The sequence below is a fragment of the Leopardus geoffroyi genome, chromosome C3, assembly GCF_018350155.1.
Source record: "Leopardus geoffroyi isolate Oge1 chromosome C3, O.geoffroyi_Oge1_pat1.0, whole genome shotgun sequence".
NCBI classification, from domain to species: Eukaryota; Metazoa; Chordata; class Mammalia; order Carnivora; family Felidae; genus Leopardus; species Leopardus geoffroyi.
Genome location: NC_059338.1, coordinates 151,998,563 through 152,025,361, shown reverse-complemented (window position 1 = coordinate 152,025,361; position 26,799 = coordinate 151,998,563). Strand labels below are relative to the sequence as shown.

Sequence of the window (26,799 nt, the reverse complement as noted above, 5' to 3'; positions counted from 1 at the left end):
AAATCTGGAGTGTGTGCATCTGGGGTGGGGCGGGGTAAGGTTTGATTACTCTGCTTATAATTTGTGGCTGAATGAATTGGCACCCACCTGTGTTGAATGTCCCGTTGGTGCCGAGTCGTCGATGTAGCCCGCTTCCCGGCTACAGCCCCCGAATTTAAGATGCTGTGAGTCGGTGTGTGGGTAAGCACGCATGAACAGAAGCTCAGAAACAGGAAAGCTTCCACTGGTTCTAAGGGGAGGAACGTCCCTGTAGGGGGCTGGCGGGAGGGAGCAGGGAGTTGGTCAGAGATCTTTTCCCCTTAGAGGCAGGTTACTCTATCACTTCTAGATGAAGCACAGGGCTACATTTGGTAATGCAAAATGTCGGGCTGGAGAATAAGCGACTCACTTTATGCAAACAGATTATCATATCACGTATACAGTTAGGCCTTTGCTATTTCAGGCGTGGGGCCCACCGTGGAAGCTCACCCATCACCGTCTGCCAGGGTGCTGCAGCCAGGTTCCAGCATCTCTGGTGGGGACAAAACTCGTAGCTTGAACACTCCCTTCCGAATCATTTTCAAGGTCGTTTGCTTCTGGAGACTTGAAAAAGGTCTTCTGTTAGACCACTGGGGTCATTTGATGCAAGATGGTGTCAGCAGAATCAGGAGCAGGGCTCTTTCTGTCCACGGGTAGCCCTCCTAGGGGGAGCGAAAGAAGTTCCCGGCAAACAACATGGTCATTGTAAGTGGGGCCCCTCTAGGGCCGCACGGTGGGGGATGATGACCACTGGTCACACAGTGGATAATTGAATCAGTTCCACTCACCGGTCACAGTGGCACGTGCTGGTCAGTCATGCCCCAGTCGGCAGGCGTTGGAAGTTAGGAACATCTGTGCCAGCATGCGCTATCTCTTGTCTTTTTGAGGATGGTCATCCTGACAGTGGGCGTGGAAATTGGTTCAACTATGGAAAACGGTATGGAGACCTCTCCAGACATTAAAACAGGAGCTGCAGCCATGTTCTATCATCTCTTGTGGGGACAAAAACCCTAGTTTGAACACTGCTTTCCGGATCATTTTCAAGGTTGTTTGCTTCTGTAGACTTTAAAAAGATCCTTGATTGGATCCTGGGGTGATTTGATGTAAAATGGTGTCAGTAGAATCAGTAGCAGAGTTCATTCTGTCCATGGGTTTCTTTTTCACTTTTGGGAATATATGCAAAGGAAAGAAACACACGACTCCAACAAAATGTCTTCACCTTATGATCACTGTAGCATTTCCAACAGCCAAGACAAGGAACCAGTGTCCATCAATTTATGCATGGGTAAAGAAGTTGTGGCATCTCTCCCTATCTACAGAATGGAAGAGAGCCATCACAAAATGTGGAAATCTTACCGTTTGCGGCAACGTGGATGGACCTTGAAGACACTATGCTGAATGAAATAAGTCAGACAGAGAAAGATGCTTTAGGATCTCATGTATACATGGAATCAAAAAACAAAAGCAAAACGAAACAAAACCCCAAACTCAGGAAAAGAGATCAGACTTGTGGTTACCAGAGTCAGGAGACGGGGAGAGGGGGAATCAGAATAAGGTGGTCAAAGGCACCAACTTCCCGTTAGAAGAAAACTAAGTACTGGGGATGTAATAGAGAGTGTGAGGACCACGGCTAGCACTGCTGTATGGTATATAGGAAAGTTGTTAAGGGGGTAAATCCTAAGACTTTTCATCATAAGGAGAATTTTTCTCTTTTCCTTTCTTCTTATTGTGTCCACATGAGAAGACAGATGTTAGCTGAACCTACCGTGATGACGATTTCACCATATATGTAAAGTAAACGCTCACCTCAAGCTGTAAGTCTTAAACATATACAGTGATGCATGTCAATTATTTTTCAGTAAAACTGGGAGGAAAGAAAGAGCTCCCGTATCTTTTTAATTTTTTTTTTTATTTTTTGAGCTTGCATCTCAGTGTTTTACTGAGACCAGTGTTGGCACAGATGAGGCACACAGAATCCAGCTGAATTCCCTAGAAGCCATCCACAAGGTTTTCCTCGGAGCCGTCATCACTGTAGACAATCCTGACCATCTTGTCCTAGTGGCAACCCTTAAGCCTGTTCCAGACAGCGGGGCAGCCCCTGACAGACTTACCAGTGGCAGATTCCAGCACCGGCCATTTGCCTGCAATGCTGACTTTGAGCTGTACCGACTCCCCCTGGGCCCATTGAGCCCAGCAACCACCTGATCTGCTGGCTCCACCTTTTCCTAGATAAGGAAGGCACAGTTTCTGGATGGGTCCATGGAGAGGCCAATGGTGTTTCCAAAGGCAGAGAAGGTCCCACAGAAGAGGGTGGGCATCATGTCCTCTCTGTACACGCACAGTATTCCCCTTCTGAGGGGCTCTGTGTTCAGGAAATGAGTCCCACCTGGGGAAAGGACCCTTGCATTCATGGTTCCTGTCTGGATCAAAGTCCCTGACCCCATCGCAATTCTTGTCTGGATCGAGATATCTATCCCCATTGCAGTCCCTGTCTGGATCATGGTCCCTGTCCCCAATGTGGTTCATCTCCAGATCATGGTCACTGTCCCCATCATGCTTCCAGTCCTGATAATGGTCCCTGTCCCTATCGCAGTCCCTGTCTGGACCATGGTTCCTGTCCCCATCATGGTCCCTGTCCAGATCGAGGTCACTGTCCCCATCATGCTTCCAGTCCTGATAATGGTCCCTGTCCCTATCGCAGTCCCTGTCTGGACCATGGTTCCTGTCCCCATCATGGTCCCTGTCCAGATCGAGGTCACTGTCCCCATCATGCTTCCTGTCCCCATAATGGTCCCTGTCCCTATCGCAGTCCCTGTCTGGACCATGGTTCCTGTCCCCATCATGGTCCCTGTCCAGATCGAGGTCCCTGTCCCCATTGTGACCCCTCTCCAGATCATGGTCACTGTCCCTATTACAGTTCCTGTCCAGATCATGGTCACTGTCCCCATCGCAGTCTCTGTCCCGGTTCCACTCACGACTAGGGTCCTGGCTGAGGCTTCGAGGTGGGGAGGCTGAGGAGCGGCCCCACCACACTTTTCAGAACCCCAGTCAAAGCTTCAAGGGGGACTTCACCAGCCCCTGGGCCCTGTGCCTCTTCCCCATTTGGCCCCAGTTCCCAAACCCAGTCACTGGAAGACACAGAACTCACACAGAGGTTTCCTCTGCGGGTGTGTGCACAACTCCTGCAGATCATTGTTGCAGATATGCAACTTTGGAACAGCTGGTAAGTGGGCACTGGTCCCTTCTCAGGGTCCTTTAACTTCCCTCGAGGGTTTGAGAGTGCCAGAAGCCCGGGTTCTTGAGCTGCCAGCTCTCAACTTCAGCAGCCGCTTTGCTGGTTCTGCTGCGGTGGCCCTGTCCACCACGCTGCTCGGACAGTGAGCCTGGGACACCGCCTCGACTGGCTGTGCTGCTGCTACTTGGCTTTGTCAGAGCCAGCGATGCCTTTTTCTTCCTCTTGAATTTGCTGAATTTGTTCTGCAGAGCTGCCCCCTCCTTGCTCAGCTGGGGATGTCACCAACCTGGTGGCTTCCCAGGGGGCGGTGCCAGGGGTCCCGTGGGCTCGGGCAGTGCCTGCGTGGGCCAGGAGCTCCTGAATCTTAAGGATCTTCCGGTGACATGTAGTGGCAAAGGCCTCCGCAGTCTTGGAGATGCCAAAGGCACCACTACCCCTCGATTTCCACACCACCCAGAGTAAAGCAATATGGAAAAGGAAGCTTGCTCTTTTGACGGTTTCCAGTCATCATTGTAGAGAAGAAAATGGCCAGCGTAATGCATAGTACAGATTCAAACTAGACTGCAGAATCTAAGGCCAGGGAAATCTCTGGAGACTTGGGTATTATTATTGGAGAAATTCTTTTGCATGAGGTATGGTGTGAAGAGTCATTTAATATTTGCAAATGTGTTGACATTTTATAATTTCATCATCCTTTTCTTGTTTTTTTTTTTGTCCATGGAGAGGTTTTAAGCTACTTGTGCATCAAGATATATAATTCAAAATTAAGTGGGAAAAAAAAAACTATCTTTTGGTATCTGTATACAAAGAAAGATCATCACTAAGTATTAACCTTTAGAGTATTTGTATGGAAAAAAATACATGTTATAAAGAACAAAGGTAGACCTGAGTTAAGATTTTTCCCATTAGGTGAATAATTGTTAAACGTAGGGTGAACGTGATGTCAGGATGGACACGGTGGTCTGTTTTTATAGAAAATGAAAGTATAGCACAACTTCCTTTTTAATGATTTGCAGAGACAGAAGTTCAGTTGTTGTATTATCTTGAGCTTTGACAGTATTACTGCTTTCGGGGGGGTTATGATTTAATCCATGTCACATGTGACTGTGTGGAAACATGACATGTGAAAACAGTCTGTTGAAGCACTTTGGTATGGCTCTGTGCCGTCGCTTATTATCAGCACTTTACAGAGAGCTCACGTTCAAGGTGATCAGCGGAATGGAGGACAGCCTCCAAGCTTCTAATACCTGCTGGGAATTATGCTAGTCGAAAGTTTCAGGAAATCACTGAAAATTTTTCTCAGAATTAGAATGGAGATAAGAAGAAGGGATATGGCGATAATGATCGTAGATTTCTCATGAAGTTAGCTTTGCTCCTCCTAATAAAAAAATGCTCGTGAGGTGCTGGCTGTCTCAGATCAGCAGGGTTTCCACGTTAACATGGAGGCACCTTTGAAGGTTAAGGGTTACACGCAGAGATTGCCAAACCCCCAAGCCCCCTGTTCTGTTTATATAGGTCCTTGGTGGGATAGTCAGTTCTGTTTCATAACTAATAATTCCCCCCCACAGAAAAAGAACTACATTACTGTGCAAGAACAACAGTCCTGTAAAAAATACTGATAGCAATAGGAATCTTCAGAAAACAGATTTTATTTCTTTCAAGTAATAACTGGGAGTGGTTGTGTATGTATCATTCATTTCTGAGCCCTTTTCTCAAATCAAAATTTAGATTTAGAGACATATCTCCCAGATGGGATGAACATTCAGCAGGTGTCAAAAACTCTCCATTATACTGAAGTCTCAAACTATGATGGTAAAACCTCCCACGGAGGGTTTTTTTTCGTTTGTCTATTTGTTTGTTTTGCTTTTACAATTAGGATTTTTAACATGTTTGTCTCTGGCGCAGATCTGTTTTAACAAGGTAAGAAAATATTTCTCAAGCAAATCCAAATATTCACCAATCTGATGGGAAAATGTAAGGGTTAATTAAACCTTCTCCATTTGTATCTGAGGCAAAGCTTTGGTACATAATTAGTTTTTCTTTAAAATGTTTCCTAGAGATAATTTTCTCATCCTCCAGCATCCTTCTCCAGCTTGTGTGGGAGGGCAACGTGGCCTTCAGGCGAATCCTCCCCACCACTCTGTGCTCCACGGGGCAGGAGCCAGGAGACCACAGGCAGGTGTCGGGCTCACCCCCTGCCTTTGGTGGTGTCCCAAACTCCACAGGGTACAGAAGTCCAAGAAAAAATGTGAGATCAGCCACCCAAGTCGAATGGAAAATTTCAGGATGTTAGAAAATGTGGGGACAGCTGATGGCTGAGGTCATGGCTCAGAATGATTTTTTGGTTTACCTGTTTACCCAAGGCATTTCATCCATTCCAAAAAAAAAAAAAAAAAAAAAAAAAAGAAAAGAAAAAGAAAGAAAGAAAAGAAAAAGGAAATGAAAACTCACAAGAAGAAAAAAAAAACGGTTGTTAATCTATTTTGACATGCAGGATAACGAGTATCATTTTGTAAAATTTATATTCATGGATTTAGCACGATCTGTGTGAGCCATATGACAAATCTCTCTAGAGTTTTTTGATTTTTTTCACTCTTTGTTCTTTGTGTCATTTCTCAGAAATTACTTGAGTGTATATATTTGTAAGGAAATCAAAGCCATTATAGAGCTAGAATTAGACTAATAGATGAATATTTAAATTCATTTGAGAATTTTTTTTTCAGAGAGGCAGACACCCTTCATTTGGTTGATATGCTTTGCGTCTATGCCTTAGGGTTTTCAAAGAGGTTGCTGAGGGCTCCTGGAGGAAATGGAAGAATGTCAGGAGAGGGTTCTCCATTGAATTTTTGGTCTACACAGAGAGAAACAGAGAGAGGATATGGAATTTATTCCACTTGACTTCATTTTTGGAAACTTGACCCAATAAATGCTGGTCCCTTTCTTCTTTACATTCTCCACTTTCCTCTCATGGGCCCCATTGAATTTGTGCCTCTCCACCATGCCAGGCCCTGCTCAGCACTGTCACCCTGCAGAAAGTAGTCAAATTGGTCATGTGGATATTCTCCCCAAGGGTCTTCCCCCAGTGAGTGTGTTTCAAGGGAATGAGGGGAAACGCCAGGGGCTGGCAGTCTAGAATATATGACAATGTCCTTGACCTAAAGATTCCATGTGGTGTTAAATCCGTTAGTGTAAGATCTCCCTGGAGTCTCCCTATGTTAAAGTAAACTTTGAGACTGCTTGTGGCGGGGTGGGGGGTGTGGTGGTGGGGGGTTAGTATACACCATGTGACAGAATTCTGACCAAAAAAATCTTTGGGAAACATCTGAAAAGATTCATATTTTCTGGAGCACAGTTTGGAAACCGGAGCCAGGCACTGATTTTCAAACTTGCTCAATGAGTGCCTTGGAGGAAGTTTGAAAAGAAGCAAAGAGGCAGAATTCAGGCCTGTTTCAAGAAGAGTCTTTCTTACTCATTTCTTTTATATATCTGGCTTTTCAGTGACTAAGGTTTTCTTTGAAGAAAGGTCTCCTTGACCAAAAAAAAAAAAAAAAAAAAGATTCTAGAAATATTTGTGGATGTTCAAGACTGAATCTCAATGTCAGCTATTTTTTCCCCCTGGCTTTGCTACTCCTCAGACTTTCTTATGGTATTTTTGGAATGAAACCACATATTCAAACTTGAGTATGAAATCCAAAAGCCAAAAATGTCTGATATTTTTTCCCACAAGTGCGTTAGAACCATGAGCAAATGAAAGGACTCCTCTTAGTGGGAGATCACTGTGGTGGCTCAACAGAAGGAAAGAAAGATGAGGGCAGTTCTGTTGATTTATGTATAAATTCCTCATGTAGTTCATTAGCTGGACACTCTCAGCGGAGCACCAGGCTGTCCTGGGCAGAGGCTGTAAGTCCCTGAATTCACCACAATAGTCGCCTGCAGGATAAGGACGCTGCATTCCACAGGCTTGTTCCATGGACTTCCACAAAACTGCAGCACTGTGTGTGTAGATAAGGGAGGCCCATTAGAAATTGTGAGTTTTAATCACAGGCCCAAGAAGACGAGCAATCAAATTTGAAATAGAAAAAAAAAAATGATTCTTGAATATCAGCTTGTGACCTTATATTTATACTGCATTTTCCTAAATTTCCAGATCAAATACATGCATTATTAAGCACAAGTCTAAATTATTATTTAGATTTAGTAGGTGAAAAAACAATAGAGGCTGATAAATGGGCCTGGTTAGAGTCCTGTGGCCGTATTTGGCCCCTACTGTCCACAGCTCAAGATCTCCCAGGAGCCCCCTCACTGGGCTGGGGCAAGCATATTTGGAAGGGTACTTAAGGAAACCCCTGGTAGAATGCTGTAAAATCAGTTTCCTGACTGCTGGTGTTTTTTTTTTTTTTTTTTCCTCTTTCTTTTTCCTTTTTCTAGTTTTTTTTTTTTTTCTTTTTTAGTTACATATTCTATAACTTGCTCTGGGCAAAATTCTCTCATCGGGCTGTGGGATAAATTCAAAATGAGTAGCAGAAATGACAACTTATCTTTATTTCAACATGGAAATGTGGTTTCTCCAGATGTTTCTAATGTTCCAAATAGGGATTTTCAAAGGCTGAACATTGCATCAAGGCTGCCAGCCTGAAGGACTATACACAATCATGTTGCTTCTGTGTGTGTGTGTGTTGGGGGGGGGGGGTGTTCTGTCTGTCTCTCTCTCTCTCACACGCACAGAGCACGCACACACATCGTAAATGTAGACAGTAACATAAATCAATGCATAAATAAAGATCCATCCGAAATGAATCACCATTTTTCTTCTTTGACATAGTGACTGATCACAATGAGACACAGATAATAGGCAACTGCCTTATTGGTAGAGCTGTTAAGGGTATGAAAGGGCCTTAAACAACCCAGAGCATTGAGTGGTGGCTGAGTCACTCTGAAGGGTGGTTTCCAAGACCGCAAGAAATCAGGAAGGCAACCTACAAGAAACATCGAAAGCACACACCACACCATAGGAAAATCCCATCTATGTCCCCCTCCTCAACATACAGGGGAGAGAAAAAAGGGAGAGAGAGACGCGCGGAGAGAGAGAAAGACAGAAACACCGAGACAAAGAAGTTTCACAAAGTTGGAAATATGGTTTTTGTTAGAATCACTGGTATTGCTGTTTTAATCGCGCCTTTAACTTTTCTCTGGAGAGAGGGGGAACCAGTGGCCGGAGCATAAGGATTTGAAAAATGCATTAATGTAGTGACGCTTTGCCTAACTGCTGCCGAGGAAGGGCTATCTGAGTGTGCGTAGATACACAACGCAACGCATTGTTTCAGCTTTGAGGTGCTTTATGATACCTTTAAATGTTTACAGTGAGACGTGAAGTTATCCCCACAACCGGCTAGGTCGTGTCTACTTTGGGTCATTCATTCAATGAAAATGTTCTGTTTATCTTTTCGGTCCTGGGATTGTGCAAGGCACTGGGGGGGGTAAAAGCGTGATCCCTGAGTCTGCATTTACGTTTAGAATTCATAGTCCAGTGAGGAGCTAGGCACATAGGCAAACAATTGTAGCACAAATTATGTATGACGTGCAGTGAAATAGAGATAAGAAACTCGATGTAGGTCTGGGAAAGTCAGGGAGGCTTCTTAGGGGAGGTAGCAGTTGAATGAGATTCTAAGAATATGTGGGAGTTAGGTAGACAGATAGGCACAGTATGTATAAAAATGTAGTTGGCTCGGGAAACTAGAAATTGTTCCATATTTCTGGAGTATGCAAAAATATAAAACAGAACAAATTATTTATTTATTGAGGGAATCAACAAAAGCTTACAGGTTTGAGTTCATATCTTAACATGTACGGACGTTGCCTTGAGTATCATGTGCTAAGAAAGCATTTTTGTTTAAGTTACTCTATTGTGCTAGATTAGAAAGATAGAAATACACATTTGCTGTATTAATAAAGAGAGAAAGCCAAAGCTCTGTTTGGTGACTTTTCTGCCATCTTTCATCGTGGCTGAAAGAGGGTGGGATATTTGCATGAAGGCGATGCAAAGGCCTGATTGCTTATCCACTAATATTATATTTCCCTTGGAGTTAAGCCAGTGGGCCCCAAATTCTCTCATATTAATTTTGCCTTCTTCATCAAGACTCAGCCTAGAGCCACAGCCATACCATATATTCTTACTCAGAGAGGCTGAGGTTTGGTAGGAATTATTTGAGAGTCTACACAATCCCCAAATAGGCACTTTCTGAATTTGCAAGACCCATCGATCCTTCCCACCCTTTCTGCGTGTGCTGAGGCATGAATAGCCCACCGGGGAACCGAGTATTTAATGTGGCTAATGAATTGGCCATGGTGTGTCTGTGGTAGACAAGTCAGCTTCTTGGGTTCTCCTTACATATATTTAGGAAAAAGTTATTTGTAATAGGAAAAAATTAAACAGAACACCAGAAACATCATCTCTTACCTTCCTCATAGTCTTCTGAGTGTTTACCTATTACCTGACCAAATATAGTCTTGTGATTACTAGATATAAAAAGGCCAAGAAGAACAATGTGGACGTTTTGATACAGTTTACTGAGGTTTTCTTTTTTTTTTTTTTTTTTTTTTTTTTTTCTGATGCCCTCCATAGGTGAATTAGGTGAATTAAATTGGGGTTTGGATCCCATTCTCTGTTTGCTGGGATCTATGGTTGCTGGATCCAAAAGCCCAGGTAATTGTTTTATTTCTTCTTTATTTTCATATTTTTGTTTGTTATGGAAAAGAGAGTAAATAAAACTTGGCACCTTATTAAATACAAGTTTATATTTTTCTCTTTCCTTTTGTAAGTGATAAGGGTTGGTACTTTGGTCCTTCACTGGGTTAAATGGGCTCATTTATAGGAAAGGGCCAAGGTGGGCTTCCTGACAATGTTCAGCTCAATTTTTTTTAAGTTTATTTATTTATTTTGAGAGAGAGACAGAGAGAGAGAGAGAGAGCCTGAGCAGGGGAGGACCAGAGAGAGCGAGGGAGGGAGAGAGGGAGAAACCTTAGCAGTCTCTGCACTACCAGCATGGAGCCCCACGTGGGGCTAGAACCGTGAGATGATGACTTCAGCCAAATCGAGAGTTTGCTGCTTAACTGACTGAGCTTAACTGACTGACTGGGGCCCAGGCGCCCCACAGTTCAACTTTTTTTGTTTGTCTTTAAGTATTTTTAAATTTGGTGCTATTTCAAATTGAGTTAATACAATGGTATTGAGGAGTCTATGTTTAGAAACGAACCGGATTACTGTGCAGACTGGCTCTCGAGAGCTATGACGTCTGCGTGTTTGAGTCACACACATAGGTGGTAAAGAGCTTTCATAACAAAACCTGCATGCTCAGCACGAATGGGACACCATCTTCCAAACCCAGCTCCCACTCAGGTAGACCAAAACCCCGTCTATGTTCTATTTAAACGCTAAATACTATTTTCAAGAAAATGCCTCAGTTTGGTTTAGAATTTATATTTTTCAATTTCCTGGATTAAGAATTTTAGACACCAAGTGATTTAGAATTTTAAGTGCTGTAATTCACACAGGGATGGACTTATGTCTTAAGAGCAAGAGGCTATTACTGCATTTGAAAAGTTCTTAAATGTGATCTTTTGATCTCACGTGACGTTAAACGTGACACTTTTGAAGGGTCTGCTTGGCTAGGGAGAAGGACTGTGGTCCATAGGTGACATGTAATCCATTCTCTGGAAGGCAAACGTCTCAGAGAAGCAGGTTGAGACCAGTCGCACCACCCATGCCTCCTCTTGGCTTGGGTTTTCTGGCGCCTAAATAAATAAGGACATCCTCATTCTTGTGGACGACCCCTGGCCGCCAAGCTCTCATTTCACTTTCAACAAAAGGGTCTGTACGTTCTAGTAACTTGTTGCCCTTGCTTAGCGTCTGGTAACAAGGGAGGATTTTGACCGGCAGAGTCCAGGGGCGTCAGTGGCAATTGCATTTACCAAGACAAAAGTGAAAATCCTATTTCTAATCTTCCTTTTCACCTGGCTTCAAAATCTTTTTCTTCTGCATGTCATTTGAACCCTCCTGATTGAGTGAAAGTTATTTTGGTTTTTCAAATTACTTGGTCTTTGACATAGACCCAGATAATAGGTAAAGGATATAGGGAGAGAACAAGACTTTGGGCATCGGATGTAAGGTAAGCAAAGTATTTTGTCCTGTGATTTTTTACTTTTTTTTTCTGATTTCAGAAGTAATTTATGATTACTTATAAGTATGTGTGTTATATCAATGCATCATATAGAGGGTGACGTTTTCAAAAATCTTTCTGAACTCATTGGATGATGAAGCACTTTTTGAACATTTTAGTGGCTTGTAAATATGAGAAACATCATTCTGACTTTTTTCAGCTTTTTGCATGGATCTAGGTGAGACAGCAAAGCTTATGGGCATGCTGCCTATATGCTTTAATCCATTATGATAACATGGTTGATTCTCTGATCATACCCACCACAGGGGATTTTCTATTAATTCGTGCCGGGGGTGGGTAGGTGAAGGAGACCGCCAGTGGAAGGAATGTGTCTTTCTGGTAGGCAAAGACAAAATAACAAAATGGATGAGTATGTATAGATTGCAAGCTGGTTTTAGCTTTAAGAAAACAAGAATATATTGAGGGGCACGCGGGTGGCTCAGTAGGCTAGGCATCCGATTCTCGATTTCTGCTGAGGTCATGATCTCATGGTTTGTGAGACTGACCCTGCATCGGGCGCCATGCTGGGCATGGATTCTCTCTCTCTCTCTCTCTCTCTCTCTCTCTCTCTCTCTCCTCCTGCCCCTCCCCTACCTCGAAGAAAGGAAAAAAATATTGAGCTCCGCAGCGTGCACCCCTGTGACGTGTGCTTATCATAGATTCGTTTAGTATCTTTGCCAGCATCTGGACTCAGGAATTGTCCCCAGTATACACCAGATGAGACCGAACACAGCTCTCCCCACTGACAACCTAGGTGACAAAACTGCACCTCGAATCCGGATCAGTCCGATTACAGGCTTTGTACTACCCTCTGTGCTCATGGAACAAGACCAGAATGACCTGGATTGCAGCGCAGCAGCATTGATTAGTACTTCTTTAAAAAATTCTATTATACATATTTTGATTGCTCACCATTATTTCAAATGGCCCCGACAGCAATTTTTGCAGGACACATGAAAATGCGGGCCCCTTCTTGTTTAAGATTTGCAATTGGGGAAGAAAAAAAAAAAAAGAAGAAGAAGAAGAGTAGCTGCCTTTAAAATCAATCAGGACACCTCCATGGAAAATTCCCTGGGCTGTTTCGCGGTTGGCAGGAGCGCAGGAGAGAGCTGGCATCTTGGGAAGAGGCACACGCCCGGCCCTGGGCCGGCCAGAGCTCAGCCCCGGAGTTGTCAAGATTTTCCTAAATTGTAAAAATCTAAAAGTTACATTTCAGAGTCGTCTTTTCTTCTAATTCTTTTTTATTGCCTTCTTACTGCCTTAGGAAAGCCGTAACACAAAAGATCCTTTTACAACTTTTGATTGAAAATGCAGGTTCCGAGAGGGGTTTGCCTGGCTTGTTCAGGGAGGAAAATCTGTAGGTGATGGGTGTTCATCCTGCAAGTCACAGCCCAATTATGGCAAACAGATTTGTTGATTGTAGCTTATGAATTCAAGAAAATGTTTGCAAAGTTCCTAATATATTAAGAAAATTGCCCTGTGTTCTCACCCAATTTAACTTTATAAAGAAATCATTCTAGCTATGAAAGCTGTAATTTCTTTCTCTTTTCTTTGTTTTTAAGTCTTTTTAATGTTTATTTATTTTTGAGAGAGACAGAGCGTGAACAGGGGAGGGACAGAGAGAGGGAGACACAGAATATGAAGCAGGCTCCAGGCTCCGAGCTGTCAGCACAGAGCCCCAAGCGTGGCTCGAACTCCCCAGACCTTGAGATGGTGACCTGAGCCGAAGTCCTGTATTTAACCAACTGAGCCACCCAGGTGCCCCACTTTCTCTTTTCATTACATAAAATAGTTTTTCACTGTTCAGGGAAGCTCCCAGCCCACACCTTTTCACCACTCTGTATTTTATAGCATATCTTTCCAAACTCTTTAAAGGCCCCTATGCTGTAAACTAATTTGTTACAGGAATTTGTAAAAAAAATTGGAACCCGTAAAAAGATTTGTGCTTTTGCCCTTTACATTTTTTTAAAAATTTTTTTAATGTTTACTTAGTTTTGAGAGAGAGACAAGAGACAGAGCATGAGCGGGGAAGGGGCAGAGAGAGAGGGAGACACAGACTCCGAAGCAGGCTCCAGGCTCTGAGCCATCAGCACAGAGCCCGATGCGGGGTTCGAACTCACAGACCGTGAGATCATGACCTGAGCTGAAGTCGGACGCTCAACCGACTGAGCCACCCAGGCGCCCCTACATTTTTTTCACTAGGAGGTCTTACTCAGTACCTCTTTCCATTGAGTGCTTAATAACGGTGACAAGCAGGCAAACAGTCCAAAGCAATGAATAGTAGTGAGAAAGAGAAGGGACTCTACACTTGTGTACGGCTCATGATTTATAGCTTGTGAACTGCGACAACCGAGCCTCAGCGCCCTGCCCCAACCTCCCATGGCTGCGATTCTGTCCTTCTCAGAGGGTGGTCCCCAGACTGTATCAGCCTCACCTGGAATCATGTTAGAAATTCAAAGTCTTAGGTCCACTACAAATCTTCTAATTCAGAAACTCTGGCGGTGGAACCCAGCAATTTGGGTTTTAACCAAGCTTCTAGCTGATTCTGATGTTCTCCGAAGTCAGACCCACTGATGCAAGCCCGCACTTGCGACGTTGTTTTCTTTTCCCCTCACCCTTGGCCTCTGGAACCTCCCCTCTGCTCTCTGGTGGCACCCAGGTTGCTTCCATCCACCTAATCCCCTCTGCTCGAGAGAGATGGGCTAAGCTTCTCTGTTTCTGCTTCTGTCTTCAGAACACAAGAAGACTGGAAGTGTCTTTAGTCTCTGCTCGGCTAAGGAGGATCAAGGACATAATCCTCACTCTTGCCACAGTAGACAGATGGGAAGGGAACCAGCAGTCACTAATGCTTGAATAGTTGTGTTGGCCTGTACTCGAAAGAATGTCTTTGTCGGTGAGTGTGTATAACGTACAATTATGATCAGTTTGCTCCTAAAGCAGAATGCAACCCAGAACTACATTGGAAAGGCACATCGGGAGAAGGGCAGAAACACGTAGCTCCACGGGCAGGCAGATACCACAAGTTCCATCACTGCTCCTGCCTATAGGTCAGTCCATGCTGCTCTACGCTACTCTCAGTGCAGCTAGACTCCTGTTAAACATCCAGAAAGGTGATGACCATGTCCAAAAGAAGCATCAGATTAAGCAAGTCTAGGCTAATTGAACTTGACAGGTGGCCACATTGAAAAGGAAGTCCACACGAGTCTAATCTCCACACGGAGAAACAGATGCCAAGTGATGCTTTGTGGCATTTTGTACTGTTGTGCCCCCAAAGGACTTACATTGTCTCTTACCTATTTGGTGAATTCTTGCTGAATTCCCTTCATTATAATCCAAAACTTTGCTTCATTTAGATTTGGTACACTTAGGATATGGTGATCTCCATATTATTTTGTTTTCATAAACATGGTTTAAAATAGGCTCACCTTGGGGCTCCCGGGTGGCTCAGCCGGTTAAGCGTCTGACTTCAGCTCAGGTCATGATCTCGTGGTTCGTGGGTTCAAGCCCCACGTCGGGCTCTGTGCTAACAGTGCAGAGCCTGGAGCCTGTTTCAGATTCTGTGTCTCCCTCTCTCTCTGCCCCTCCCCCACTCGTGCTCTGTCTCCCTCTGTCTCAAAAATAAATAAACATTTAAAAAAACTTAAAATAGTCTCACCTCATAAAGTTAGAGAATATGATGTGATCAGTACATTGTTAATAAAATGAAATAATGTCACCAAATTATTCCGTAATATAAGAAATAGGGCAATCCTTCAACAACACACTTAAAGTGACACTCAATTTCATAATCAATTATCCTTTTATTGAATTTTGAATAACTTCAACTATTATAGAATAGAAACACTTGAAAGTGAGGAAGAGGTCCTGATGACCCTCACCCCAGCTCACTCACAGGAGGAGGTTCTACACTGAGAGAGACAAGGCCAAGAAGACGAGGCTACAATCCTCCCCCCACCTCCCCACCAAATCCTTGCTTGTAAAGCAAGGGTGTCAGTCTGACAAAGCGAGTTACTGTCCACACCACCTACCATAGAGCAGTGACTCAGAGATTTTGCCCAGGGGGACAGGGAAGCCATAAGAACAGAAAACTTCCAAGGTCTGCCCGTGACTTTATTAGGAACAGAGTGTAGGGAAGCTCAAGCCTAAGGGTACTCTCCAAATCACCCAGTAGATTTTGATAGTAAGTGATTAACAGGACACCGGTAGTTTCATGACCGCAATAAGCTAAGCTAGTTTACGGGAGAGAACCACAGAAAAGGGCAGGCATGGGGAACCCACCTGGGGTAGGGACTAACCTCAAAGACTAGTTTGACAAACTATCCCCAAAAAGGGGTCCTGCACTTAACCTGCAGAGCAGTTCATATCCCAGGACATTGTTGAAAGCAACAGAAGAGCCGTCCAGCCAACAGTGGAGCCTAACATACGGGTGTGATACCAACAAATGCAGACAGCTCACAGAGAGATGAAGGAAAGAGACGGTCGAGGAAAGCCCTGCCAAAGCCACTGTTATCCCAGGATGATTGTGCATGTGTCCAAGGCTGCACATGTTGAGGGGCAACATCAGAGGTTCACACATGCGCACGCAAGCACACACACACACACACACAAACACACACACAATTGAGAGAGAGAAAGAGAGAAAGAAGATTTACTTGTCATCGATTCAGAGAAAATAATTTTCATCTAAGAATTCCTATTTGCAATTTCACAGGAATAGTAATAAATAAAATTATGAAATGAAAATGACATGAAAAAAATTAACCGAAGAGCTGGAGAAAAAAAATACATCAGATAACTTCCACCTGGCAAAGTGTTAAATATTTTTGAAAGATAATAGAGCGGGAAAAGCCTAAGCAGCTTGCTTGCCCAAGGTGGCCATAGACATCTTTGTTCAGGGGGGATGCTACCTGACACGGACAAGGGAAGCCCACAGATCCGGAGGGACAATGGAGAGAAGGAGCCAGAGGCCTCTCAGCAGTGGCCCTCCCCCAATCACTGTCAGCTGCATCAACATGCATAGTCCTTTCAGCTCAGACAAAAATTACATTTTTTAAACAAATTTTTAAGTAGGCTCCATGCCCGGCATAAAGCCCAATGTGGGGCCTGAACTCACGACCCTGAGATCAAGACCTGAGCTGAGACCAGGAATTGGATGCTCAATTGACAGAGCCACCCAGGTGTCCCTAAAAAGGCATTTGATGCTTCTCTGGAGTGAGGAGGGAAAAGTCTCCTTGGTGTGAGTTGACTAGAAAGAGCCAGCATGCATTTCCGGGCCCTCCAAAGGTGGGTGAGGAGTGACCAAGGCTGGAGACATCCTCAAAACTTGGAGCAGAAATTCAAACACCCAAGCATGGACCTGGTTAGGTAGATCCAGGATCATGGCATTGGGTGACTTATGGGGAGCAGAGAGGTCAGGAGAAAAGTAAGCTGACTTTGATGGAACTCCGTCTTGTCCTGTCTCCCCCTGCCTCTGCCCTCAGTTAGGCAAGCTTGGAGCTCAGGCATGTTCTAGACTCCACCTGCTGATGAACTGCTGCTATATGGATGCTCTCCAGACATTTATGCTTACTTCAGATGAGGAACTAAGGTTGGGCAGATGAGGAGCTCGGGTTGGGTGGAGAGAAAGGCACGGGACTAAGAGCGGCGCTAGGGGTCAAAGCTTAGTTTGTTGGCGTGAGGTATAAGGATCAGCAGCACGGACGTGACCAGGAGCTGGCTAGAAGTGCTGACTCTCACACCGCGCCCCAGACCCACCAAACCAAGAAGTCAACTAGACGGACAGGCAATCCTGTGCACATGGAGAGCAGGAAGCTTGGGCCCGTGATAGGACCTCAGAGCCTACGTGTTAGTGACACGGCGTGTGGCTGAAGGTAATAGCCGCTTTTACTATCCTTTCTGACAAATCTAAAGCAAAGTCTTAGCACAATACAGGAGAATTTTAAACTTCCTACTCATGTGATGGATAAATAGGATAAATGTTAGAACTCGTAGGAGATATCACTGTCATTCATTTTCTCTGTAAGGGAATGTGGCACTATTTTTGCTTTCAATCGAATTCTCTCCTTTCCACTCCTTAGAATTAAACATCGCTACCCCCTAACCGAGTGGTGGAAGAAATAGAACAAGTGGTGTTTCCTACCTGGGACGGGGTAAGTTCCAGCCCCAGAATGAATTTGTGGAGAAGGTCCCCCAACTCAACCGCTACGGTGTGTGGATGACTGGCCATTGTCCAAGGAAACTGCAGAGGGATAATGCAGAGGGCCTTACGACCGTCTCCTAAGACTTCCCAAAGACCTGGTGGAAGGTCTTACACCGACCGTCCTAACCAGAGGAGCTGGCTGGATTAGCTGAGCTGGTACTCAAAATACAGGAATGCCCCCTCCTTAATTCACAGCCGCCCTCCTGCTCACTGCTGTAAATACCTGCCAAGCCCCTTTGGAGTTGGTGGACCTTGACACGCTGCCCTTTCCTCCGCGAGCCTCTCCTTGTTTGGGGCCTGGCTAAGTGCCACGACGGAAAAGGTGCCATGCTTGTTGCTTTCCACACGCACGCTTTCCACAAAGTAATTATTACTTCCTGGAGGGCTGAGGGGCTCACTCTGACTTTAGCCAGAGATTTACTCCAATGGTCGCAGAGTCTCCACATTGGTGACGAAAGATTGAGCGACAGGTCTTTCCCTCCATACGTATCCATCTCAGGTGAAGGGAATACTTTTGGGCTTCACGTGTCTCTGATGAGAAGACAAGGATGAGAGAAGAGTCAGCCTGTTTGAGAACCGTTGCTTCCCCCGAATGCAAAACGCTTCTTCGCAAATTAGTTGTGCTCAAAATGTTTCCCATACCTGAAGCAGGGGCAATTTCTCGGATGTGGCTCGTAGCCAGGGAAGCCTTAGACTTTGCAAAATTATAATTGCCTCGTTACACCAGAGTGTCCACATTTTAGTGGTGAAAGGAATGACTGTTTAGCTTAGAAGACTTTTTAGGCTAGGAAGATAAAAGCCAGGCTGAGGAGTATGTGTGTGTGTGTGCGTGTGTGTGTGTGCGAGGGAGTAGCAGTGGCCTTCAGAAGATGAAGTGTTAATGCACAGAGGATGGAGACCAGCTGCTTTTCATCGCCACAGAGAGCAGACTGGAGGAAGTGGGCTCGCAGTCACCGGGAGAACTTCGGAGGGGGGGGTGCTGTGAATGAGCATGTCATGACAGGGAGGGTCAATACTGGAGGAAGTAGGGCCAACAGGATTTCTAGAAGGAAATTGGGAAATGGCCCTGAAGACTGTTGCATGTAATTGCATAATCCCTGAATAATGATCGTCCCTAAATTCACCCTTAAAATATTTAATCTAGGGGCACATTATCGTTGTTCTTTTCAACAACTGTCCCAGAATGCCTACAACTTATGAATCACCATGCTGAGTGTAGTTCAGTGGCCTCTCTATTCCCTTGGTGCAGTGGAAGAGGTGGGGTCTTTGGAGCCAGAAGAATCCAGGTTTGATCTCAATTTTGCAGCTTACCACCTCTGTCATCTGAGCTTCATCATCCAAACTCTCTGAATTTAATACCCTTATCTGTAAAATACCGACTTCAGAGAGAAACGTTTCCCATTGAAGATGACACAGGTAGGTTTCCTAGTACCAGAGCAGATACATCCTCAGCGTTTAATAAAACATTGGGTACTTGATAGCATCTACAAGGCCTCTTCGTGCAAAGGACCGTGTAAGTACTTCCTAGTGATACTCCAGAGAATCTATTCCTATTTTACACCCAGGAAGCATAGACACTGAGGAGTTAAATACATTGCGTAAGGACGTAAAGCCAGTAAGTTGGAGGCAGTGATTCCGTGAATGCATACGTTGCCTTTAAAAGCTGGTGCTCTTTTTACTAGACCACGCTGCCTCCTGTCATAGGAAACGGATTAAGGTTACAGAGAACCCTTATCAGCATATGTGCCTATGATTAAAATCCACAGTTTCCAAAGCTCAGGCACTCAGAAGCCCTAACAGACCTGACCTGCATGCACCGTGCTTGTCCCTCTTCACTTTTGTTGAGCAATCAACCTGGTTGGGGGGAGGCTGCCATTACTAAGTTAGTAGTAGCAGTTAGTAGTAGAAACTAAGTTAGTAGTAGAGGCACTAGTAAATTTGTTTGGAGGGTCTCTCAAAGACCATCAGCTCTCTTTGTGGTAAAGGGGGATACACTGAATTTAGTACAGATCTGCAAGCTATTTTTCACCAATTTCCGTTATTGTGTCCATTCGTTTGTTCAACAAACATTTGTGGACGTCTGTGTTCCGGATGACGTGTCGGGCACCAAACATTTACGCCTAAAGGATGCTCTGTCTGGCGAAAAAAGGAAAGGTACCACCACACAACTGCAATGTGGGGAGAAGATAAGTACTACATTATAAATGGCACAAAGCTTCCAGAAAGAGCACATTTGGAAAAGCGTTTCAGAGTCAGTAACATTTGAGGCAGGTCTTACATGGTGCAGAATGTCAGCTATCTAGTCCATTCTAGACCTTGGTAGAAACACTCAAGATGCTATGGGGCACTCGGGTGGCTCTGTCGGTCGAGCATCCGACTTCGGCTCAGGTCATGATCTCACGGTTTGTGAGTTTGAGCCCTACGTTGGGCTCTGCACTGACAGCGCAGAGCCTGCTTGGGATTCTCTCTCTCCCTCTCTCTTTGCCTCTCCTTCATTCTCTCTCTCTCTCAAATTAAATAGAGGTGTCTGGGTGGCTCAGTCAGTTAAGCATCTGACTTCATCTCAGGTCAAGATCCCCCAGTTTGTGAGTTTGAACCCCGTGTCAGGCTCTGTGCCGACAGCTCGGAGCCTGGAGCCTGCTTCAGAATCTGTGTCTCCCTCTCTGCCCCTCTCTGACTCACACTTTGTCTCTCTTTCTCTCTTAAAAATAAATAAACATTAAAAAATTTAAAAAAAGAAACACTATAGATGCTGAACAATCACTGAGCTCTATTTACAGAAAATCTTCACATCTGATGTACTGTCATTCAAACTCATGTTACCTTAATGAAAGTAAAGTATTTTGATCATGAAATTAGAACGGTGAGGGTAAAGTGGAAACACATTACAACATTATTGTAACTAATGCTTCACTGAGGAATTAAACCAATGAACAGACTCTCCCTTTTAGAAAAGTATCTGTTTTACACTTGGGGCACCAAGAAATGACCGGCCTGCATAGCGACACAACAGAGGGACATGTGGATAGGTGTCGTTCCTGGGATCACCAGGAAGATTGCTCTGAGAATGCTCGACTCACTCCCATTTGCCTTTGCAAGACCCTTCCACATATTAGCTGACCTGGAAACTTTCAGGCAATCATTTTTGTACCATATACACTAACTAAAGTGGTCTTTTTACAACCTTAGAATACCCCGTCAAGCTATTGGCCATTTCTTTTACATTGAAAGTTTGTGGCTCTAAATAATTTTGTCTTTGAGATATATGTCCTGAGATATCAAAAAAAAAAAAAAAAGTAGAATGTTAAATTAAAAGTTTTTCTCTTTCTTTCTTTCTTTTTTTTCTTTCTTTCTTTTTTTTTTTTTTTTTTGTCAAATGCACACCTTTTATATGTTGGCTAAAATTTAAATGTAACATACAGTGGAGTATGTGTGAACATTAAGGGAATAGTATTGGTATTATCAGTCACTTGTTAATGGCCTGTAACTAATATCTTCGAGATACCGGTTCTAGTTTTAGTTGTATCACAAGCACATGAAAAGGAAAAGTCATAACTCTGCAGGCTCTGAGCATCCAAGGGAGAAGTGATTGATGGTAGAAGGGACTATCCTCATAATGGGTTTGGAGTTGGGGTTCAAATACACTGGTAATTGCCACAGTGCCTGTAAAGGTTAGTATTTTTACCTATGAGTTAGTAGCCAAGCATTTGGTGAGCATGTGCTTGTAAATGGAATGGCTGGTCATGCTATAATTTAAGTACATCTTGGGTTTGGGGAGGGTCTTGTTCAAAAAACTATAAAGGGAGACCTTCACTTTCTATTATCTAACCCTGCTCCCATCAAACCTGTCCCTTCTTTTATGTCACTAAATGTGGGAGCTGCTTTCATAGTTTAATTTTCCAACTCGTGTGATTTTTGATTAATCCACTTTTTCCTGATTTTTTTCATGCAGAATTTTTATTTTTTCTCTTACACCTTATCAAGTGATATTTCTTCTAAAAATCTTAAACTGTTCCAGTGGCTTATGCGATCATCACTCAATACAATGAGTGGTTGTGATTTGGTTTCATAAAGCAACATAACAAAGACATCATAGGTAACGAGTTGTGAAAAGTATTCTTAAGCATTAATAATATAGATATTTTTTTTTAATTTTTTTTTCAACATTTATTTATTTTTGGGACAGAGAGAGACAGAGCATGAACGGGGGAGGGGCAGAGAGAGAGGGAGACACAGAATCGGAAACAGGCTCCAGGCTCTGAGCCATCAGCCCAGAGCCTGACGCGGGGCTCGAACTCACAGACCGCGAGATCGTGACCTGGCTGAAGTCGGACGATTAACCGACTGCGCCACCCAGGCGCCCCGAATAATATAGATATTTTTAACACTCAGTGTGATTTTTGTTAAAGGGATATACTAACAATCTACCACTATGATGACGTTGTCCTTTTGAATGCGACAGTATTATCTTAAGAGTAAAAAAAAAAAAAAATACTGGTGGTATACTTTATTATAATCTAACACATAAAATAACACTTGATATTCATACAAATGCTATTCACTTTTTCTTATTAAGAAAAAACAATTCTTTGTATAGCAGTTTGACACTAATCACGAAGCGAAGTCTCTGAAAATAGTATACAAACAATAGATTTTAAATCAAAAATGTTTATTGTAAAAAAGGACCTTTAAAATTGTTTTTTTAAAAAAGAAAAATTGATTTCACAAGTCTTCAGGTTGTTTATAGACATCAGCTATAGACAACATCTCACTTTCATACAAAACTCATTCAGCCATATAAAAATAAACACAAATTTACATTGACTCATCATCTATACAATTAGTTTAAAAAGGCACTTGGAAGGGTGCTGTATGGATGCATTTAAAATAGTTTCAGTACATTACTGAGTTTCTAAGAATCCTTTCTTGCACTTATCCCCATCTTTAATTAATTTTAGAAAGTCATTAAAAATTCTTTAAAAAAGTAAGACACGGGGCATGCACCAGGAATGTTCCAAGCTAGTTTTCCCTCCTCCCCCAAGGCGCATACCCTTTATTGGCAAAAAACAAAAACAAAAACAAAAACAAAACACTCTTAATACATTCTCTTGTGTTTCGTTCCTGTTCTTTTTTTCTCTCTTTCTATGTCTCCTAAAAATACCGTTTAAAGCATTACAGGTAATCACAAAGGCTTCAGTTCAACAATGATAACCAGACACCAGACATGTAGTGAAGTAAACTTGGAATACTTTATAAGGCACCTGAGATAGCGTCTGGCAAATTCGCTTCCTATAGAAAATTCTATTACAAACTCTATGACAAAGCAATACTGTTCGTTTCGGTTGAAATGATTTGGCAGCAATGTAAATCTTTGCATTCTTTCTTAGTGAGAAAAGATGCAGTGTGCTTTTTGCTTCAACTTTTGAAGAGAAAGATTCTTGTCTTTTATCCTCTCAATCTCGCTGTCAGTAAATATATAGTAATTTTAAACTTCACATGGAAAGGATTAACTTGGAACACATGGATTTCGTGCTCTTGCAGCTTTGTGTGTATGTGTGTGTGTGTGTGTGTGTGTGTGTGCGTGCGTGTGTGTCTCTACACATTATTTGGTCGGTAAGCACAAGAGAAAATGCCTTTGGACTTTTATTTGTCATTTGGAGTCGGAGTGAAGAAATGCATTCTGTTCGAGTAAACATTGATTGCGTAAGTCAGTGTGCTACACAGCAGCCAGATTCCTCATGTTTGTGCAGAAGAGACATTCTGGAGAAGGTTTTGGAGCAGTTTTTGCACTGGTATTTCTTTACATCCGAATGGGTCTGCAGATGAGCCCTCAGATTTGACCTGTCTGCAAATGCTCTGTTGCAGTGAGGGCAAGAAAAAGGCTTCTCCCCTGGGGGTGGGGGTGGGGGTGGGGGTTGAGAAAGAAAGACAGTCAGTGTTTTTAGAGGAAAGGTAAAGTCAGATAATGTTCACGAACAACAATCACATTTTGTCGCCAAAAAACTAGACTAAAACTCCGCGGAATAGATCCTTATGTCCATATCTGGCCCTCGAAGATAAATCCGAATATCGCGTTAAAAAAAACAACCCACCACACCCAGAATTTTGCTACTGCTGCCCGTCACGCAGAAATAATTCACGTAGTTCTAGGACTTTCACTCATTAAAGCTTTCTGCTTCAGCAGGTGCAGCTAATGTTGAGCTCCTCCCAACATTTCCTAATATCTCCCCTTTCCCCTCCTTCTGTATCATGACTAAGGCTGGATAAATGCCTTGGCTCCCTGCAGGATGATTTTGTGCTAGGAATAAAATATTCAGCAGCAGAACAGACAACATAATGAGACAGCGAGAGTCAACTCAGTTCTCTCTGTCCAGCTCGCTCTGGGGTGACAGCTATCGCAAGAATGTGACCGACAGAAAACTAGGGACAAACCTTCTTCGCCTACCTACCTGCCAGACCCATTGATTAAGATAGCGACGTCTGCGTTTGCCGGTTATTGGGAGCAGTTTCCCAGACCACACACTCAGGTATGTCTTTCCTGACTTTCTAACCGATCTTTGAGACCCAACCTTCCGAATCTACTTTCCAAAGTCTAAATGCTGTTTGCGGTGTCTGGAACGGAGCGCTCTGTGCTCTAACAACTTTTTGAGTCATCAGGAAGTAGCTATAAAGGATCATCCGTCATTAAAAGCACCGCGTCACTACTTAATGCAAGTCCGACAGCCCGACCGGGGCTTCGTTCTATCACACAGTAACATTCCTGTCTACGTTTTGTTTGTTTTTTTTTCTCTTACCAGTGTGAGTTCTAATGTGTCCTTGAAGTAACCAGGGTCTGGAAAACGCCTTGCCACAGATCTTGCAGACACAAGGTAAAGTGTGGGTCCGGATGTGCATCTTAAGGGCGCCCAGGCTCACATATTCCTTGTCACAGTATTTGCAGCTGAAGGATTTCCTAGACTGGGCGTCGCAGTGCAGCTGCTTATGTTTGGCCAGCCCGGAAAAAGTTGAATAGGTTTTACTGCATAGATTGCACTGAAACTTTTCAGCTTCAATGGCATGGGGGTCTGAAAGCTTGGATTGTAGTCTTTCCTCTTCATCACTAATGGGGCTTTCTGAGCCACTGTGGTCCTTGGACGAGGTGTCGGATGGAGGAGGGGGGCTCACCCGCCCCAAGGATGAGGGGTATCCAGAAAGAGGAGAGAGGCCATTGGGTAGTGGGGAGTGGAATGGAACTGCCGTAGTCCACACGGTAATGGGGCTGTACGCTCCCGAGCTGAGGATCTCTGGTTGTGGTATGACAGGCATGGGGTAACTCTCATAGAGATATGGGGAAATAATCACTGGGGGAAAGAAAAGGAAAGGAGAGATTAAGGTAAAAAAAAAAAAAATAACTTGCGCAGCACAGTGAGGAGCCGCTTGGCCACACGCACCCGGGGCTTTGCGACGAAGTCAAGCGACTCCTTCCGGGCAGGCGCAGGCCTTGGGAAGCCGGTTCACCTCCAGCCTGGCCGCTACGCGGTCACCCACCGTCCTGGGGCGCCCACGTTCGCGCCCTGCGTACAGCGGGTGACAGGAGCTACAACCTGCGGTGCGGCTGGGGAGTGCAGCCCAGGGAGGGCCCAGAGCCCGCGAGGAGGGCAACCTTGGACATCCCTTCAAGGATGCAGAAACGGCGTCTTCCCTGCCTGCCTGCTCTGGGACCGCTCTGGGGACAAAGATACGCGCCGCGGGGCCTACTCCGTGCGGGGCAGGAGCCTCGTCACCCGAAAACAAAGCAGCCACTCGGACCCTCGCCGACTTGCTCATCCTGCCCGTCCTCATGATGCCTGCGTCCGCCAGCTCCGGAAAGCCAAGTGGCCGGAGCTGGATGAAGGTGGCCTTGTCGGGGCGGAGTTCCGCCGGCTCCGAATTGGAACTTACCCCGACGATCGAGGGAGCCTGCACGACAGTTCGGGACACCGTGTGCAGGGAGAGCAACGGGCGCTTGGGTTCTCCTGCGAGGCTATCTGAGCTCGACGCCCACCAGTACGTGTACGGACGCAGAGAGAGAGAGAGAGAGAGAGAGAGAGAGGGAGGAGAGCGCGCGCGCCGGCATCCCCCCCCCCCCCAGGTTCTCCTGACTTCGGGGCGCGCGTGTCTACCTGTGTGTGTGTCCAGTTCGCTGTAGTTGGGCTTCTTGGAGGCGTTGAAATGCTTCTTGACCAGGAAGGAGCGCGGCATCTTGCCGGCGGGCCCCGCGGGCGCGGATAACGGTCCGGGGAGGACGCGGCCGGTCCCTAGAGCATCGCGCCGGGCCGCGCTCGGGCTGGGGCCGCTCAGGTGCGGCGGGCGACGGGCCGGCGCCTCTCGCGTCGCCGGGCTCCCTGGCGGACTGAGCCCGCTCGGGCCGGGAGGGTTTTTTTTTCCTCGCTTTTGCAAGAAGGATCCAATCACGGCGGAGAGGTTCAGGTTTCAGCTCCTCCCTCTGGGACAGCTGTGAACAGAGGAAGAATCTGTTGTCAGACGAAATTACCCTGGTCCAAAATGGGCCAAGCTCCGGGACTTGGTGGGGGGGGTGGGGGGTGGGGAGGTGGGGTGGGGGTTGGGGGGGCGGGGGGGGGGCGGTGAAGTTCTTTCCAGGGAGGTGATGTTGCTTCGGCGGCCCCGCCAGCGACTCGTGCGCTCGGAGAGGCTCGCTGGGTCCTGGAGTGTGTGGCTCCCGCGGCGGGCCTGGCCTCCAGATGTCGCAAAGCAAATGCCCCGGGACACGGCGTCCGCTGGCGGGAGGGAGGGTGGCCTGCGGCGCCCGGGGCCGGGAGGAACGCGCCTATATTTGGAAGTGCGTTCGGAGAGCTCCGACCGCCGCGGGGACCGGACGGCCCGCTCCGGGCCCCGGACGAAGGGCGGGGGCAGCGCCGGGACAAAAGCCCCGGAGGGCGAGGCGGGCGCCCCCGGCTGGGGGGCTTTTCCGCGGCGCGCGGGGGGCCGGGCCGCGGGCGGTGCGCGAGCCGGGGGCGGCACTTCCTCCTGGAAACCGGGTAATCCTGTCGGCCTAGGGGCTCGTCCGGCCGCACGAAGGGCTTGGTGGCCCCTGGAGGGACCGCTCGTGGGCAGAGCTGGGACGCAGCAAAGCCAGCGAGAGTGGCTGCGCA

The 26,799-nt window shown here is 45.3% G+C and overlaps 1 protein-coding gene and 1 pseudogene across 3 annotated transcripts; both read right to left on the bottom strand.

The window, feature by feature from the left end:
- Positions 1–1,935: 1,935 nt before the first annotated feature.
- On the bottom strand, positions 1,936–6,253 carry LOC123586656 (annotated as a pseudogene).
- A 16,067-nt stretch (positions 6,254–22,320) lies between these two features.
- SNAI2 (snail family transcriptional repressor 2) lies at positions 22,321–26,211 on the bottom strand. Of its 3 annotated transcripts, none has more exons than XM_045455368.1 (3): positions 25,810–26,211; positions 24,463–25,008; positions 22,321–23,558 (listed from the first exon to the last, which is right to left on the bottom strand). In XM_045455368.1, the coding sequence occupies exons 1-3, from the start codon at positions 25,886–25,888 to the stop codon at positions 23,377–23,379; spliced, it is 807 nt and encodes a 268-aa protein (XP_045311324.1). In that variant the 5' UTR covers positions 25,889–26,211; the 3' UTR covers positions 22,321–23,376. The 3 variants fall into 3 exon arrangements, with proteins under 3 accessions (XP_045311324.1, XP_045311327.1, XP_045311326.1); XM_045455371.1 differs by lacking the exon at positions 25,810–26,211 and adding an exon at positions 25,589–25,750; XM_045455370.1 differs by lacking the exon at positions 25,810–26,211 and adding an exon at positions 25,099–25,567.
- Between the last annotated feature and the right edge of the window lie 588 nt (positions 26,212–26,799).